The 11,893-nt window shown below is 47.7% G+C and overlaps 1 protein-coding gene across 3 annotated transcripts in view; it reads left to right on the forward strand.

The window, feature by feature from the left end:
* Positions 1-11,893, forward strand: part of Flnb (filamin B) — a 133,979-nt gene that overhangs the window by 98,127 nt on the left and 23,959 nt on the right. Inside the window, exons 28-34 of one of the 3 annotated variants that reach the window (XM_021181301.2) lie at positions 802-991; positions 2,739-2,986; positions 6,085-6,156; positions 6,865-6,967; positions 7,598-7,738; positions 9,796-9,924; positions 10,753-10,926. In XM_021181301.2, the coding sequence (XP_021036960.1) occupies positions 802-991; positions 2,739-2,986; positions 6,085-6,156; positions 6,865-6,967; positions 7,598-7,738; positions 9,796-9,924; positions 10,753-10,926 (1,057 nt within the window). The remainder of the gene's footprint in view (positions 1-801; positions 992-2,738; positions 2,987-6,084; positions 6,157-6,864; positions 6,968-7,597; positions 7,739-9,795; positions 9,925-10,752; positions 10,927-11,893) is intronic. The other 2 variants (XM_021181302.2, XM_021181303.2) reach the window with 2 other exon arrangements.

The following is an 11,893-nucleotide window of genomic DNA, read 5'->3' on the forward strand; positions in this document are numbered from 1 at the left end:
AAAACAGGAGTTTAGTGACTGTTTTCTACCCCAGTGCACATGTTTTGGGGACTTCTGTGGGTCATAATCTCCACTGGAGAACATTTAAGCTTCTGCAGTGACCATGGGTCGAGTACCAGTTGTTCTGTGTTACTACATCTCTTCTTACGCCGATTTTAAATGTTTTAATTGCCTATTGGGTTAGTGAGGGCTAAAATTTTACATACCACAAAGGCCGCCAACATGGAATTGTCCTTCCTTGGGAAGGAAGCCAGAGATAGGCCACCTAGGTGCTCTATGCTCACAAGGAAGCCAGCATCTCTGACCTAGTGTGTGGCTCTGTCCTTAATGTCTCCTCATGGACCATGAATGAGCCTGCAGAGCTCTGCTCATCAGGAATAGAAGGTGAACCAGAAGGAAGGAAGACAGGGAGGAAAATGGCTCTCATAGATGGATGATCCATCTCAAGCAGTCACATGGTTGAACCTGGTGGCAGAGCTGCTAGCATGTGGATTCTCATATTCAGTGGTGTGCTTAGCTAAGGAGTCTTTTGTTGGTAACAGGACAGGAAGGGAAAAGAAAGGTGGAAAGCTTTTGCCATGTCTTTGTAGTTCAGTGTATGTGATGCTCAATACTCTTTGTCATGGTTTTAGTCTGTGACCCTCTTCTTTCCCTACCCAAAACCAACAGAACAGGGTCACAGCCTGCCACCCTTCATCTGCTCCCACATACAGAGGTGCCAAGTAAAGAACATGGCTTGCTGTGACTGGTTTCTATATGTTGATAGCAGCATCCCAAATATCATTGCTCTGTGATTCACAGGACCAGGAGGGAAAGCCTCAAAGAGCTACTGTCCATGACAACAAAGATGGCACATATGCCGTTACCTATATCCCTGATAAGACCGGACGCTATATGATTGGAGTCACCTATGGTGGCGACAACATTCCACTTTCTCCTTACCGTATCCGGGCCACACAGACAGGCGATGCCAGCAAGTGCTTGGCCACAGGTGAGTGCAGGGGAAGGTAAGAGTTAGGGGTATGTGTTCTGGCCTTCTCTATGCCACTTAATATCTGTGCAATCAGAGGATGCTGGGGCTTTCTGACAACAGTCACACATACAAAGAGTGAACATTTTTACAAATGAGAACATTCAGACTCCAGAATCATTTCCAGGTGTCAGAGATGGTATCACCAGGTTATAGCAAAAATCGGGTAAGGTCAGGTGAGATAGACACTGACTGTGATGTCTGGGCCAGGGGACCTGTTACTTCTGAGGTGAGAGCACCACTGAGGTTTCTGGCAGAAACTGCTATATGAGAAGCAGTACGTCTCTGCCTCTGTAAGTGAGGGGCTCGCTCGTTCAGGAGTCATTCAAGAACATCTTACGTAGACCAGCAGTAGAAAACAAACATGGAAGGACTTCGGATTTCCCTCTCCAGAATCGATGAATATATTACCCTCAGCCTTGCTTCAGCTTCTTAGACGTGCTTGCTTGACTATATAAAAGGGGTTATACACATCGAACTCGGGTCCAAGGCTCACATGGAGGGGATGCAGGCACTTTTACCACAGAGCCATCTTACCAGTCCAATATGCTATTCTCCAATTTATAAAAGGGAGGTGGGTCTCATGTATCCTGGCTGGCCTCAGACTTGCCCTGTAGTAGAGGATGCTGCCTGCTACCAGATGCTAGTCCCTCACCCACCCACCCCCATGCACGCGAGCACACACACGTGCGCGCGCGCACACACACACACACACATACACACACACACACACACACACACACACTATGCCTCCCAAGAGCTGGGATTGTATATATACACCAGCCCACCTGGTGTTGTGCCTTCCTGTTTCTAAGAGTGACTTGTGCAGCTCAGTGTTGCTGCTTTAGCAGATTTTAAAACATGAAACCTGGGCTGGTGAGGTGGGTGAGGGTACTTACCAATAAGTTCACTTCCCAGAGCCTACATACTGAGAGAACTGCCTATACATGCACACACCTGCCAGCATGCTTGCACATGCAAATACATACACATGCAGTATCAGTCAACTTATTGGTGAAGAAACAACAAAGACGCACAAGTCACTGTCTCATTGGCTTCTCTTGTAAATAAAAGGAAACTGAGTGTAGGTCTACCCTGGATGTGATCTGTTCTCTACCTCATCCTGCCCAAGGCTGTAAATAATGCACCTTGACCCTTTTCATCTCACCCAATGCAAAAACCGGAAAACCAGACCTCCACTGCCAGTCTGTGTCAGTGCCTAACAACTGGTTGAGGGCATGTGTAGTGAGAGCTGGGGACCTCCTTCTGGCTTTTCAGAGCTGTGTCTCCTCCCCCTGGCTTTGCAGGGATCTTTTTCTTGGGCTAGTGGTACCTATTGGCCTCAGCTCTTGTTCTGTTGTTTGGAGCCGTCCCCTCAACCAGATGCACACTCCTTCCTCTTCCCACTGTGTGAGCAGCTTTCTTAGCATTCCCTGTCACCCTTCTGCACATTTTGACCAGCGTGGTTTCCCTTCATAACTTGTTATACTCTTTGAAAGTCGGAGACAGAAAGACAGGCCAACTGGCTGGCTGTTGTTTGGGGAGGGGTTGCAAAGCTAAACATGGTTGATCCAGACACTCCTTTGAGCAGCACCCTTGCCAGTGACCTTTGAGATGCCCCTCTGCCTGGCAAACATGGACAGCATAACATAGTATGGCCTGTTCTGAAGTAAATATCCACAGCCAATGCTTCTGGTCTTTTTTACAGGTCCTGGTATTGCCCCCACTGTGAAAACTGGCGAGGAGGTGGGCTTTGTAGTGGACGCTAAGACTGCAGGGAAGGGGAAAGTCACCTGCGTGATTCTGACCCCAGATGGCACCGAGGCTGAGGCTGACGTCATTGAAAATGAAGATGGCACCTATGACATTTTCTACACTGCTGCCAAGCCAGGCACCTATGTTATCTATGTGCGCTTTGGTGGCGTTGATATTCCCAATAGCCCCTTCACAGTCATGGTAAGCAGGGTTCCTTCTCCTTCTCTTACTAGCAGAAGCAGTCACAACCGTCATTTGTTGAACCCTTATTTGGCCATCTTCCCTCACACCCTTGATCCTAGGTATAATCGCTTAGAAGCAGCAATTTTGGGGGAAAACTCTTGAGTCATGGAGGCATCTGGCATGCCAAGGAAGTTAGGCAATATCCTCCTATAAGCTAGCTCAGAGGGAGACAGTTTCACAGAAACATTGGAAAACAGTAATAAAGATACATGTGCCTCTTTTCCCGTCTCCACTGCTGGAGGAGACGGATCCCCGTGCTCTTGTCTACACACTTGACTGATATCTCAGGATGCACAGAGCCTCCAGTCGTGTTTGCAGAAGGGGGAACTGTTGTTGTCTTTTAAAGCCAGAAAGATCTGGAATAGAAGGGAACTATTGTGTGAACATCCCAGGTAACGAGTAACTGGAGCCTTTAATTTTCAGTCCTGGATGCCTGTTAGATCTTCTCTAATTATTAAGGTCCTTCCACGAGGAGCATGGTGGAACCACGGCAGACTTACCACATAAACTTCAGAAGCAAGCCCTGTTTGCCCTGCTAGAATGAGGAGTGCCCAGTCTAGACAGATATCAGGTGCCATGTGGGCTCCCTCACTGTGTCCTTTGATGCAGAACAGCCTGGGATCTGGCTGCTGGTGGTCTGACTCCACCCACCACTTGTGAAGTGCTTTCTGATTACTGCATGTTGTAGGGCAGTGGAGAAGGGCACAAAGACTCCATTCCAAACAGAAGCCCAGGGACCTTGTTCCCATCTATAATCTGTTGTAGCTTTTCTCCTTTTCCTCCATGTGTGTTTAGCTATAAACATCCGGCCAGCGGTCTGGAAGCTCTTTCAGATGTCAAATATGTAAACACTTGTCAACTTTGGACACTGTCCATTTGGGAGTTTTTTCTTCTCTGGGGGAGAAAACATTGCCATGAGAATGTCAGTTCTACTTAGAAACGTGTTCTAGTTATAGTATAGGTTGTAGTTGTACTGTGTTGTGTTTATCCCCTAGTAGGTATGATCTTGTTAGTTAGATCAGGGAAGAGCAGCAACCCTGGGCAGAGATCTCAATGCCATTGCAATGGCTGGGATAAGAAGAGATCCCAGATGCTGAGGTCCGAGAATGAGCATTCCTTAAGTCCTGCGTCACTGCACCCCTTGCCTGGGTGATTCAGTCTCCCTTTAAATGCTCAAGACTGGGAGAACATGGACACCTGACAGCACACTGGTAGCAAATGCCTTAGGGAGACACTTGTGTGTGTCACACCCTTATGGCATGCAGGTGCATGGCGGAGCAGCCTAATTGACACCATTGAGAAGTTCTAGTTGTAGGACCGCATATACAGCCTGGAAAGGCCTTCCTGTTCGTGGCAAGGTTTTGAGTTGGCCTCTTGAAGAAATGGCCCTAGAGGCAAAGCCCTTTCTGCAGATGGCACAGTGCACAGCTTCTTTGTCCCGTGTTACGACTGAGGATGGTGATGAGGGACCCTTCCTTGTTGCGTCAGTTAGATCAGGAGCATGAAGCTGGACATTTTAAAAAGTGAATGTGCTAAAACTTTCAAATGTGTTACTGACTGGGACTGGAAAGATGGCTCAGCAGTTAACAGCACTGGCTACTCTTCCAAAGGACCTAAATCCAATTCCCAGCACCCACACGGCAGCTCACAATTGTCAGAAATTCCAGTCCTAGGAGATCTGACACCCTTACACAGATACACATCTGGCAAAACACCTTTGCACACAAAGTAAATAAATCATTTTTAAAATCTACCTAACAAATCTTAAAGCCTCTATATCATGAAGAAAGAAAGCACGCACCGTGGCAGTGATGAAAGGCTAAGGGCATGGGATGTGGGTAAAGCAGTTGTGCAAGCATGGACTGAGATCAGATTCCCAGCACGCGTAAAAGTCTGGGCATGGTGGCTCATGTCTGTAGTCAGGAGGCAGAAACGGGAGACTCCTGGGGACTTACTAAACAGCTAATCTAGCCAATCAGTGAACTTGAAGTTGAGTGAGAGCCCAGTGCCCAATTTCAAAACCTAGCTGTAGAAGCAGGGGGACTGGCTTAGTGGTTAAGAGCACTTCCTTCCCACTTTTGTGGGAGACCTGACTTTGGTTTTCAGCTCCCATGACCATCCGCAACTCTAGCTGGAGAGATGCTAACATCATCTTCTCACCTCTGCTGGCACCAGGCACACACGTGGTGTACATGCACAGATGCAGGCAAAACACTCTTTCAGGTCAAATCTATCAAAAGCTAAAAGACACGGTAGAAAGTTCTAGAGGAGACTCTGATGTGTGGCGCTCTGGCTTCCACGCTGTTCACGGTTGTGTTTACATGAACACAAATGTACCTCACACATGCACAACATAAGACACCAAGCAAAACAAAAACAAAGAGCCATTTCTTCCTGGCTCCATGCCAGGGTGACTGCCACCAGTCTTCTCTGCCTCAAGTGGACACTTGAGTTTCAGGCAAGGGACCATAACATGTGGCCTCAATGCTTGCCTGCTTCCCCATCTGACATGGATACTCTTCCATAGTAACTTGTCAGACATCACCTGCTGTTACCCTGGCCAGTCTGACCAATAACCACAAAGCTGACTTCAGTCTTTCATGACCACTTGTGGCTCTGGTCAAACTCCTGTACACATCCCTTACTTGTGAATTGTGGATCCAAAGGACAAGTGCCTGTGACATTTGCAGAGAGTACAGCCTTCCCTCTAAAAAGAACATATCGCTCTTACAGGATACTATATCACATGCCTATTATCCCAGCACTTGGGAGATGGAGACAGGAGAATTAGCAGTTCAAGGCAATCCTTGGAGAGTCTTTGGGGTTCGTGGAGAGTTTGAGGCCAGCCTGGTTTACATGAGAGGCTCTGTCTCCAGGAACAGAGAGAGAGAGAGAGAGAGAGAGAGAGAGAGAGAGGAGGGGGGAGGGAGAGAGAGAGAGAGAAAGACTAGTCAGTACTGGAAATGTGGGGGAGGGGATAGAGCTCAAGCTGTAGGATCTTGGGTAAGAGTCCCTCTGGTGTGGCTCCCGATTAACCTCCATTTGCCATCAACTAGGCCACCGATGGGGAAGTCACAGCCATGGAGGAGGCACCGGTAAATGCATGTCCCCCTGGATTCAGGCCCTGGGTACACTTTGGTTTTCCCCTTTTGCATTTCTGGGTTTATTCAGCCTTCATTTTAGAAAAGCTGCTGCCTGCTTGTGGGAATCGCTTAAGTCCTTGGTGTCCTGGCCGTTGGTGTGTCCCCCCCACTGATCACCTCATTACAACCCCACTTTCTCTGTAAGACCCACCTTCATGTCACCACCTGCTCCCCACGAATCGCCAGCCATCATGTCTGTGATCACGCTCGGTGCGGTTTTCCCCCATGTTTAAAGAGCAAGATGGACGGCTATTGGCAGGCCTCCTCCTGACTCCAAGCCACCACTTGTGCATCTGGTTTCTGTCTAGGGCAAAGCCACCCGCTACCACTCTGTGCCACTTAAAACACACCTTCTTTTCTAGGCCACAAGCAACTAAACCTCTCCAGGTGTGGAGCCTCTTGGGACTCAGTCATTGCTCTCTGCCGCCTCCATTTTCCTGTGGGCGACATTGGGAATTCTACAAGCACCCTGTTGAGCAAGTGTTTTCTAGCAAATGATCAGTGGAACTTCTCAGGGCCGTCCAACTCTCTCCAGGCCCAGTCACACAGAGCCCGTAAATACTCGTGGCCACACCCCCAAATTTAGGCCTCATTGCCTTGTAGAGTTCCCAGTGGTTCCGCCCCACCACCCCCCATAGCTCCCCCAGCCCACACTGCTGTCCGGTTACAAAGTGAACACTCTCGTGTTTTTAGGTTACAGAAGAGGCCTATGTCCCTGTGAGTGACATGAATGGCCTAGGCTTCAAGCCCTTTGACTTGGTGATTCCGTTTGCCGTCAGGAAAGGAGAAATTACAGGTAAACCCTTGTGGGGCTCACCTTACTCTTTATTTGTTGTTGCATCTGAGGCCCAGAACAGTGCTTGGGAGGTGACTACTATCCCTCATACCTGGCTCCTTCCCAAGCAGATGCCAGAAAGTGTTTCTCTGAAGAGGTGGTTGTTTATAGCTTGCATTGCATTGTTGAGGAAGCTTGTGTTTCTCCTCAGGCTAGGAACTTCTTTGTTTAGATACCTCTTGCTGCCAGGTTTCTGTTTCTTTTTCCATGCTTTCTCTAACCTTCCAACCTGCCTGTCACTCAGATCCGTGGTATCAGTTCCCTTCTGGGAGCCCTGCCTCCCTTTTCCTGCTTCTCCTACGGGTTTGTGGTCTTCTCAGACCCTCTTTGCACTTGTAATTGGCCTGTTGGAGACACCATGTATTTATTTATGAGCTAATAGCTTGCTGCATTTTGTGGAAACCAGGAGGAAGCCATAGAAAGCAAGGCAGTCTCGGTTTTCTTGGGGGGGTGGGGGGGGACTTGGACATTTTAGGCAGCATGAGTGTTCTGGGATCTGAGAACCTCTGGTGAAGACATCTGTACGTTACATCTGCTGCTTGGGGAAAGGTCACCAGTGACCTCACTGCCACGTGTCACTATGCTCTCCAGGCACGGTGCATATGCCTTCTGGGAAGAAGGCTACACCTGAGATTGTGGACAACAAGGATGGCACGGTCACTGTGAGATATGCGCCCACTGAAGTCGGCCTCCACGAAATGCACATCAAGTACAGGGGCAGCCACATCCCGGGTAAGTGGGATACAGCGGCTCGCTAGCCTCAGGCATCTGGGAGACGCAGCCAGGGCCGATCCAGGAGTGCTATGTTGGCTTCCATTCCAAAACAGCCTGCTTCTTGAAGAGGGAATACATCTCAGCCTCCTGGGCCAGGGTATAAGGCCATGTAGCTATGGTTGTGTGTCTTCATAACTGTCAAATATGGCCAAATACAATGCAGGCACAGGAAGTGAGGCTTTCTGGCCTGGCCTGCAAGACCCTGTGGGGTATGGGGCTTAGGAGAGGCTCGCATCCTCAGATACAGGGCTTAGAAGACTCCCTTAGATGGCTCCCACGCAGAGAACTAGTTTGTGTTTCCTACCCATGGACAGGTTCAGCATTGGTTGTTACTCTTTGTAATCATTTCAATATCTTCTAATTTTATAATTAGATAATATGGTCATACCTACAACCTCCCTCTGCCCTCTCCTGGAGATTGATTGTTGGTGAATTTTATGTTCAATTTTAGAAAAATTTTAAGGCTACATGCAAGTAAAAATACAGATTTTAAAATCCAACCCCCTTTTACCGAAATGGGCATGTACTCACATCAGTTGTCCTTGCCTTTCCCCTCTGAATAACCGGACCAGGAAAGCTGTGCAGGTCTACCTCGTCTGGAAGACCCTGCAGATGTCCCAGTGTCACACTGGGGAGCATTTCTTCTCTTCCCGCCATTGCTGTTGCCTCTTTTGTTGGCACTCTTGGTGTAGCAATGGGATTTGGCCCCCTGGGCAGACCAAAGCCTCTGAGACTGGGATACACTGTAGCATAGTGCTCTTCCTGGGGCTGTTGCATGTGGAGCCAAGCAGCCAAGGAAAGCACCTGCCTTGCCACAGGCTTGCCCTGTGGAGTCTACTTTGCAATTGTTTGTCAGTCTGGTGATTGAAAATGCATGATACCGAGGTGTTTGTTCCTGCAAATGAGACGAGACAGTTTTCCATATAGTGTGTATTTCCAATTCTTTCTCTGTGAGCTGTATCTTCATATTCTTCATCTGTTTTCCTTTTGGAAAAATTATCTTTTAAGGTGGGAAGTGGGAGTTAAAAATCCTTCTTGGTTTGTCACTTGCTTTAATTGATATTCACATGTATACACGATACTTGGTTAAAGCAATTTTTTTTTCCTGCTTAAGGATTCTAATGATAATAGGTGCAGAATTTAAAAGAACAGTCGTGACTCAAGCTTCAGGCAGGCACTAGATGTCTATATTCAGGAGGCTGAGGCCAGCCTGGGCTATACAATGAGACTACTGAAAACAGCAACAGTCCTCTCTTGGCTCTCGCCCTTCCCCTCCGTTGCCATGCGTCTACCTTCTCAGATGCCTGCTATGTACTTAAGATAAATCTTAGCGCTCTTAGATTTATCCTGTTAAAGGAACAGCATAGTGGTTCTTTTCTGTTCCTATGTATGTAATGTGTATGTGTATGGTCACACATGCCAAGCTGTGCGTGTGGAGGTCAGAGGAAAGATTTGTAGAGTCCGTTCTGTTCTCTCTTTATACCTTTACATGGGCCATGTCAGTAGGCACACACTGAGCCATCACACCAGCCGCTATGAAATGATATCAGTCTTACATATAAAGACAGTTTGCTTTTCTCTGATGTGACATGCTGTGGTTAACCTCTCAAGTTCGTACTCATGGATCTTTAATGTTCCATATGTAGGTCGACTCCCGGATGATTTCCTGGTTTGCCTGTGGATCCTGGAGACTAAAGAGCTTTAATAGGGATGAGAGTAACAGTGGATCACTGTGGGCTTCTTTCCTCAGGATGAGCTTCTTAGGTCAGGCCTTAGGTTTTGAGTGGCACTAACAAACAGCCTTCTTTCTAGAAAGCAGCATCTACCTCCCTGATGCACATGTGTCCTTCTCATTTGTTAAGCTGAGATGAAATCTCCTACACCGGTTCCCTTGAGCTGCTTCAGAGGGTGGCGGACTCTCCTGCTGGGAGGACTTTAATGTACTGCCGATTATCTGAGGTATCTATTTACCATGTAATGAGTCTCAGTTTTGTTTTTGTCCTCGGAAAATACAGAGAGCCCCCTGCAGTTCTACGTGAACTACCCCAACAGTGGGAGCGTGTCTGCATATGGTCCAGGCCTTGTGTATGGAGTAGCCAACAAAACTGCCACCTTCACCATTGTCACAGAGGATGCAGGAGAAGGTATGGTATGCTTTGCATGTTTATGCAGGTGCAGCCTTCCTTTTGGAGAGAGAAATGAGCATGATTGAAGCGTGCTGTGAATGGAAGCACTCATGTAGTGTCAGGAGACTGATGTGAGAGCATCTCGTGAGCCCAGGAGTCCAAAACTAGTCTGGGCCATATAGTGAGATCGCATCTCAAAAGAAAAAAAAAAAAATCACCATTATATGGTATCATTTGTCTCATTATTTTCTCTCATATAAAATTCATCTCCACCTCAAAATAGAAATGTTGAAATTCTCATGTGAATGAAATCAGATTTGTATTATGAGCTATTTCATGTGACTCACTGAGAATTCAAGTGGGCTTTTGATTGAAAATGGCTTTATTTTTGTTCAGTTTGCTTGTTGGTCCCTCAGGCCCTCCCACGAGGTATTTAGCTGTAAATTCTAGCTGAATGTTGTGCCAACCATAGTAGTCACACATTCCTCAGCCTCGGGCTCTGATGCATCTACCCCAAGCACCGTGAGAGACTCTGTGCTAGAGTCTATGACTCTCTGTGAGAGAGTATGTTTGCCTGAGCTCCGTGAGAGTCTGTGCTAGCCCATCCTGCATATGCTTGATGTAGCACTCGGTCTCCTCCTTACCTCTCAGACCCTGGGGTTATTTAAATGTCGGGTTGTGAGTGCAGTTCACAGTGATGTGGTTCCATGGGCTTTCCTCTGAAGATTGCTTTGTCTTGATACCCGCATGGAATGGCCCTGGTGTCTGGGTCCCCCCAGAGGCATTGTCTTTCTAGAAATAAAATATTTCTCTCTGACTGTCCTCCCTCCATATCCCCTCTCCTAGGTGGTCTGGACTTGGCTATTGAAGGACCCTCGAAAGCAGAGATCAGCTGCATTGACAACAAAGACGGGACATGTACAGTGACCTACCTACCCACCTTGCCAGGGGACTACAGCATTCTGGTCAAGTACAATGACAAACATATTCCTGGCAGCCCCTTCACTGCCAAGATCACAGGTAGGGTTGCCCGGCTTATAGGAATTTCTCATGGGAGGTCTAGCTGTGCCTAGCCCCACCCCATCTCCTCAGCCTGGGGTAGCCAGCTAGGTTGGTATTTGGTTTTCCCATGTTTGGGAAACCTAAGTCTGGTCAGGCTGCCTAAATCCTCCTTTTTTCATAACAAAATAAAAACAAGAGTTACCAACCAGAAAGCAAGTTCTCAGAATGAGGCATCAAGGCAATGCTTACAGCCAGAGAGCAGGAACTACATAAGCTATCTGCCCTATTAGTTTTCTGGTCAGAAAACTGAAGTTCGGAGAGGTAGCCGTTTAGCCAAGTTCACTGGTATTCAGAAGCAAGTTGTCCCATTCCATAGCCTACGCTTCTGGCCTCTGTTCTGCCTGCTGAGTTAAGGACACATGGTGGGTTCTCTGGAAGATGCACACATCAAGGTTCTTGTCAGGAATACTTAGACCTGTCTGAAGGAGGCAGTAACCCTGGGGAGTAGGAGCCAAGCTTGTTAGGAATTGCCCAAAGGCACAGCAGCAGGTGGAAACGCCTTCTGTTGCCAAAAATTTCTTTAATTTTTTTTTTTATTTCATAATACAAAGTAATGGCTTCTATTATGGAATTTTCATATAGATGCATTATACTTGATTCTAACTCCTCCTCCTCCTCTTCCTCCTCCTCCATTGCTCCCTCCTGCTGCCTGCCTGGTTCCCTTCACCCCCTGATTGTCCTCCTTTCTGATTTTGTTCTACATGGATTCTCTTACCTTCTCTCATTCCCACTGTACCCCACCCTTAAGATAGCTTCCTTCGCCCCCTCCCCCAAAAAAAAGAAGAAAAAGAAAAATCCAGGCAGTGGTGGCGCATGCCTTTAATCTCAGCACTCGGGAGGCAGAGGCAGGCGGATTTCTGAGTTCGAGGCCAGCCTGGTCTACAGAGTGAGTTCCAGGACAGCCAGGGCTACACAGAGAAACCCT

This window comes from Mus caroli, chromosome 14 (genome assembly GCF_900094665.2).
Source record: "Mus caroli chromosome 14, CAROLI_EIJ_v1.1, whole genome shotgun sequence".
NCBI lineage: Eukaryota > Metazoa > Chordata > Mammalia > Rodentia > Muridae > Mus > Mus caroli.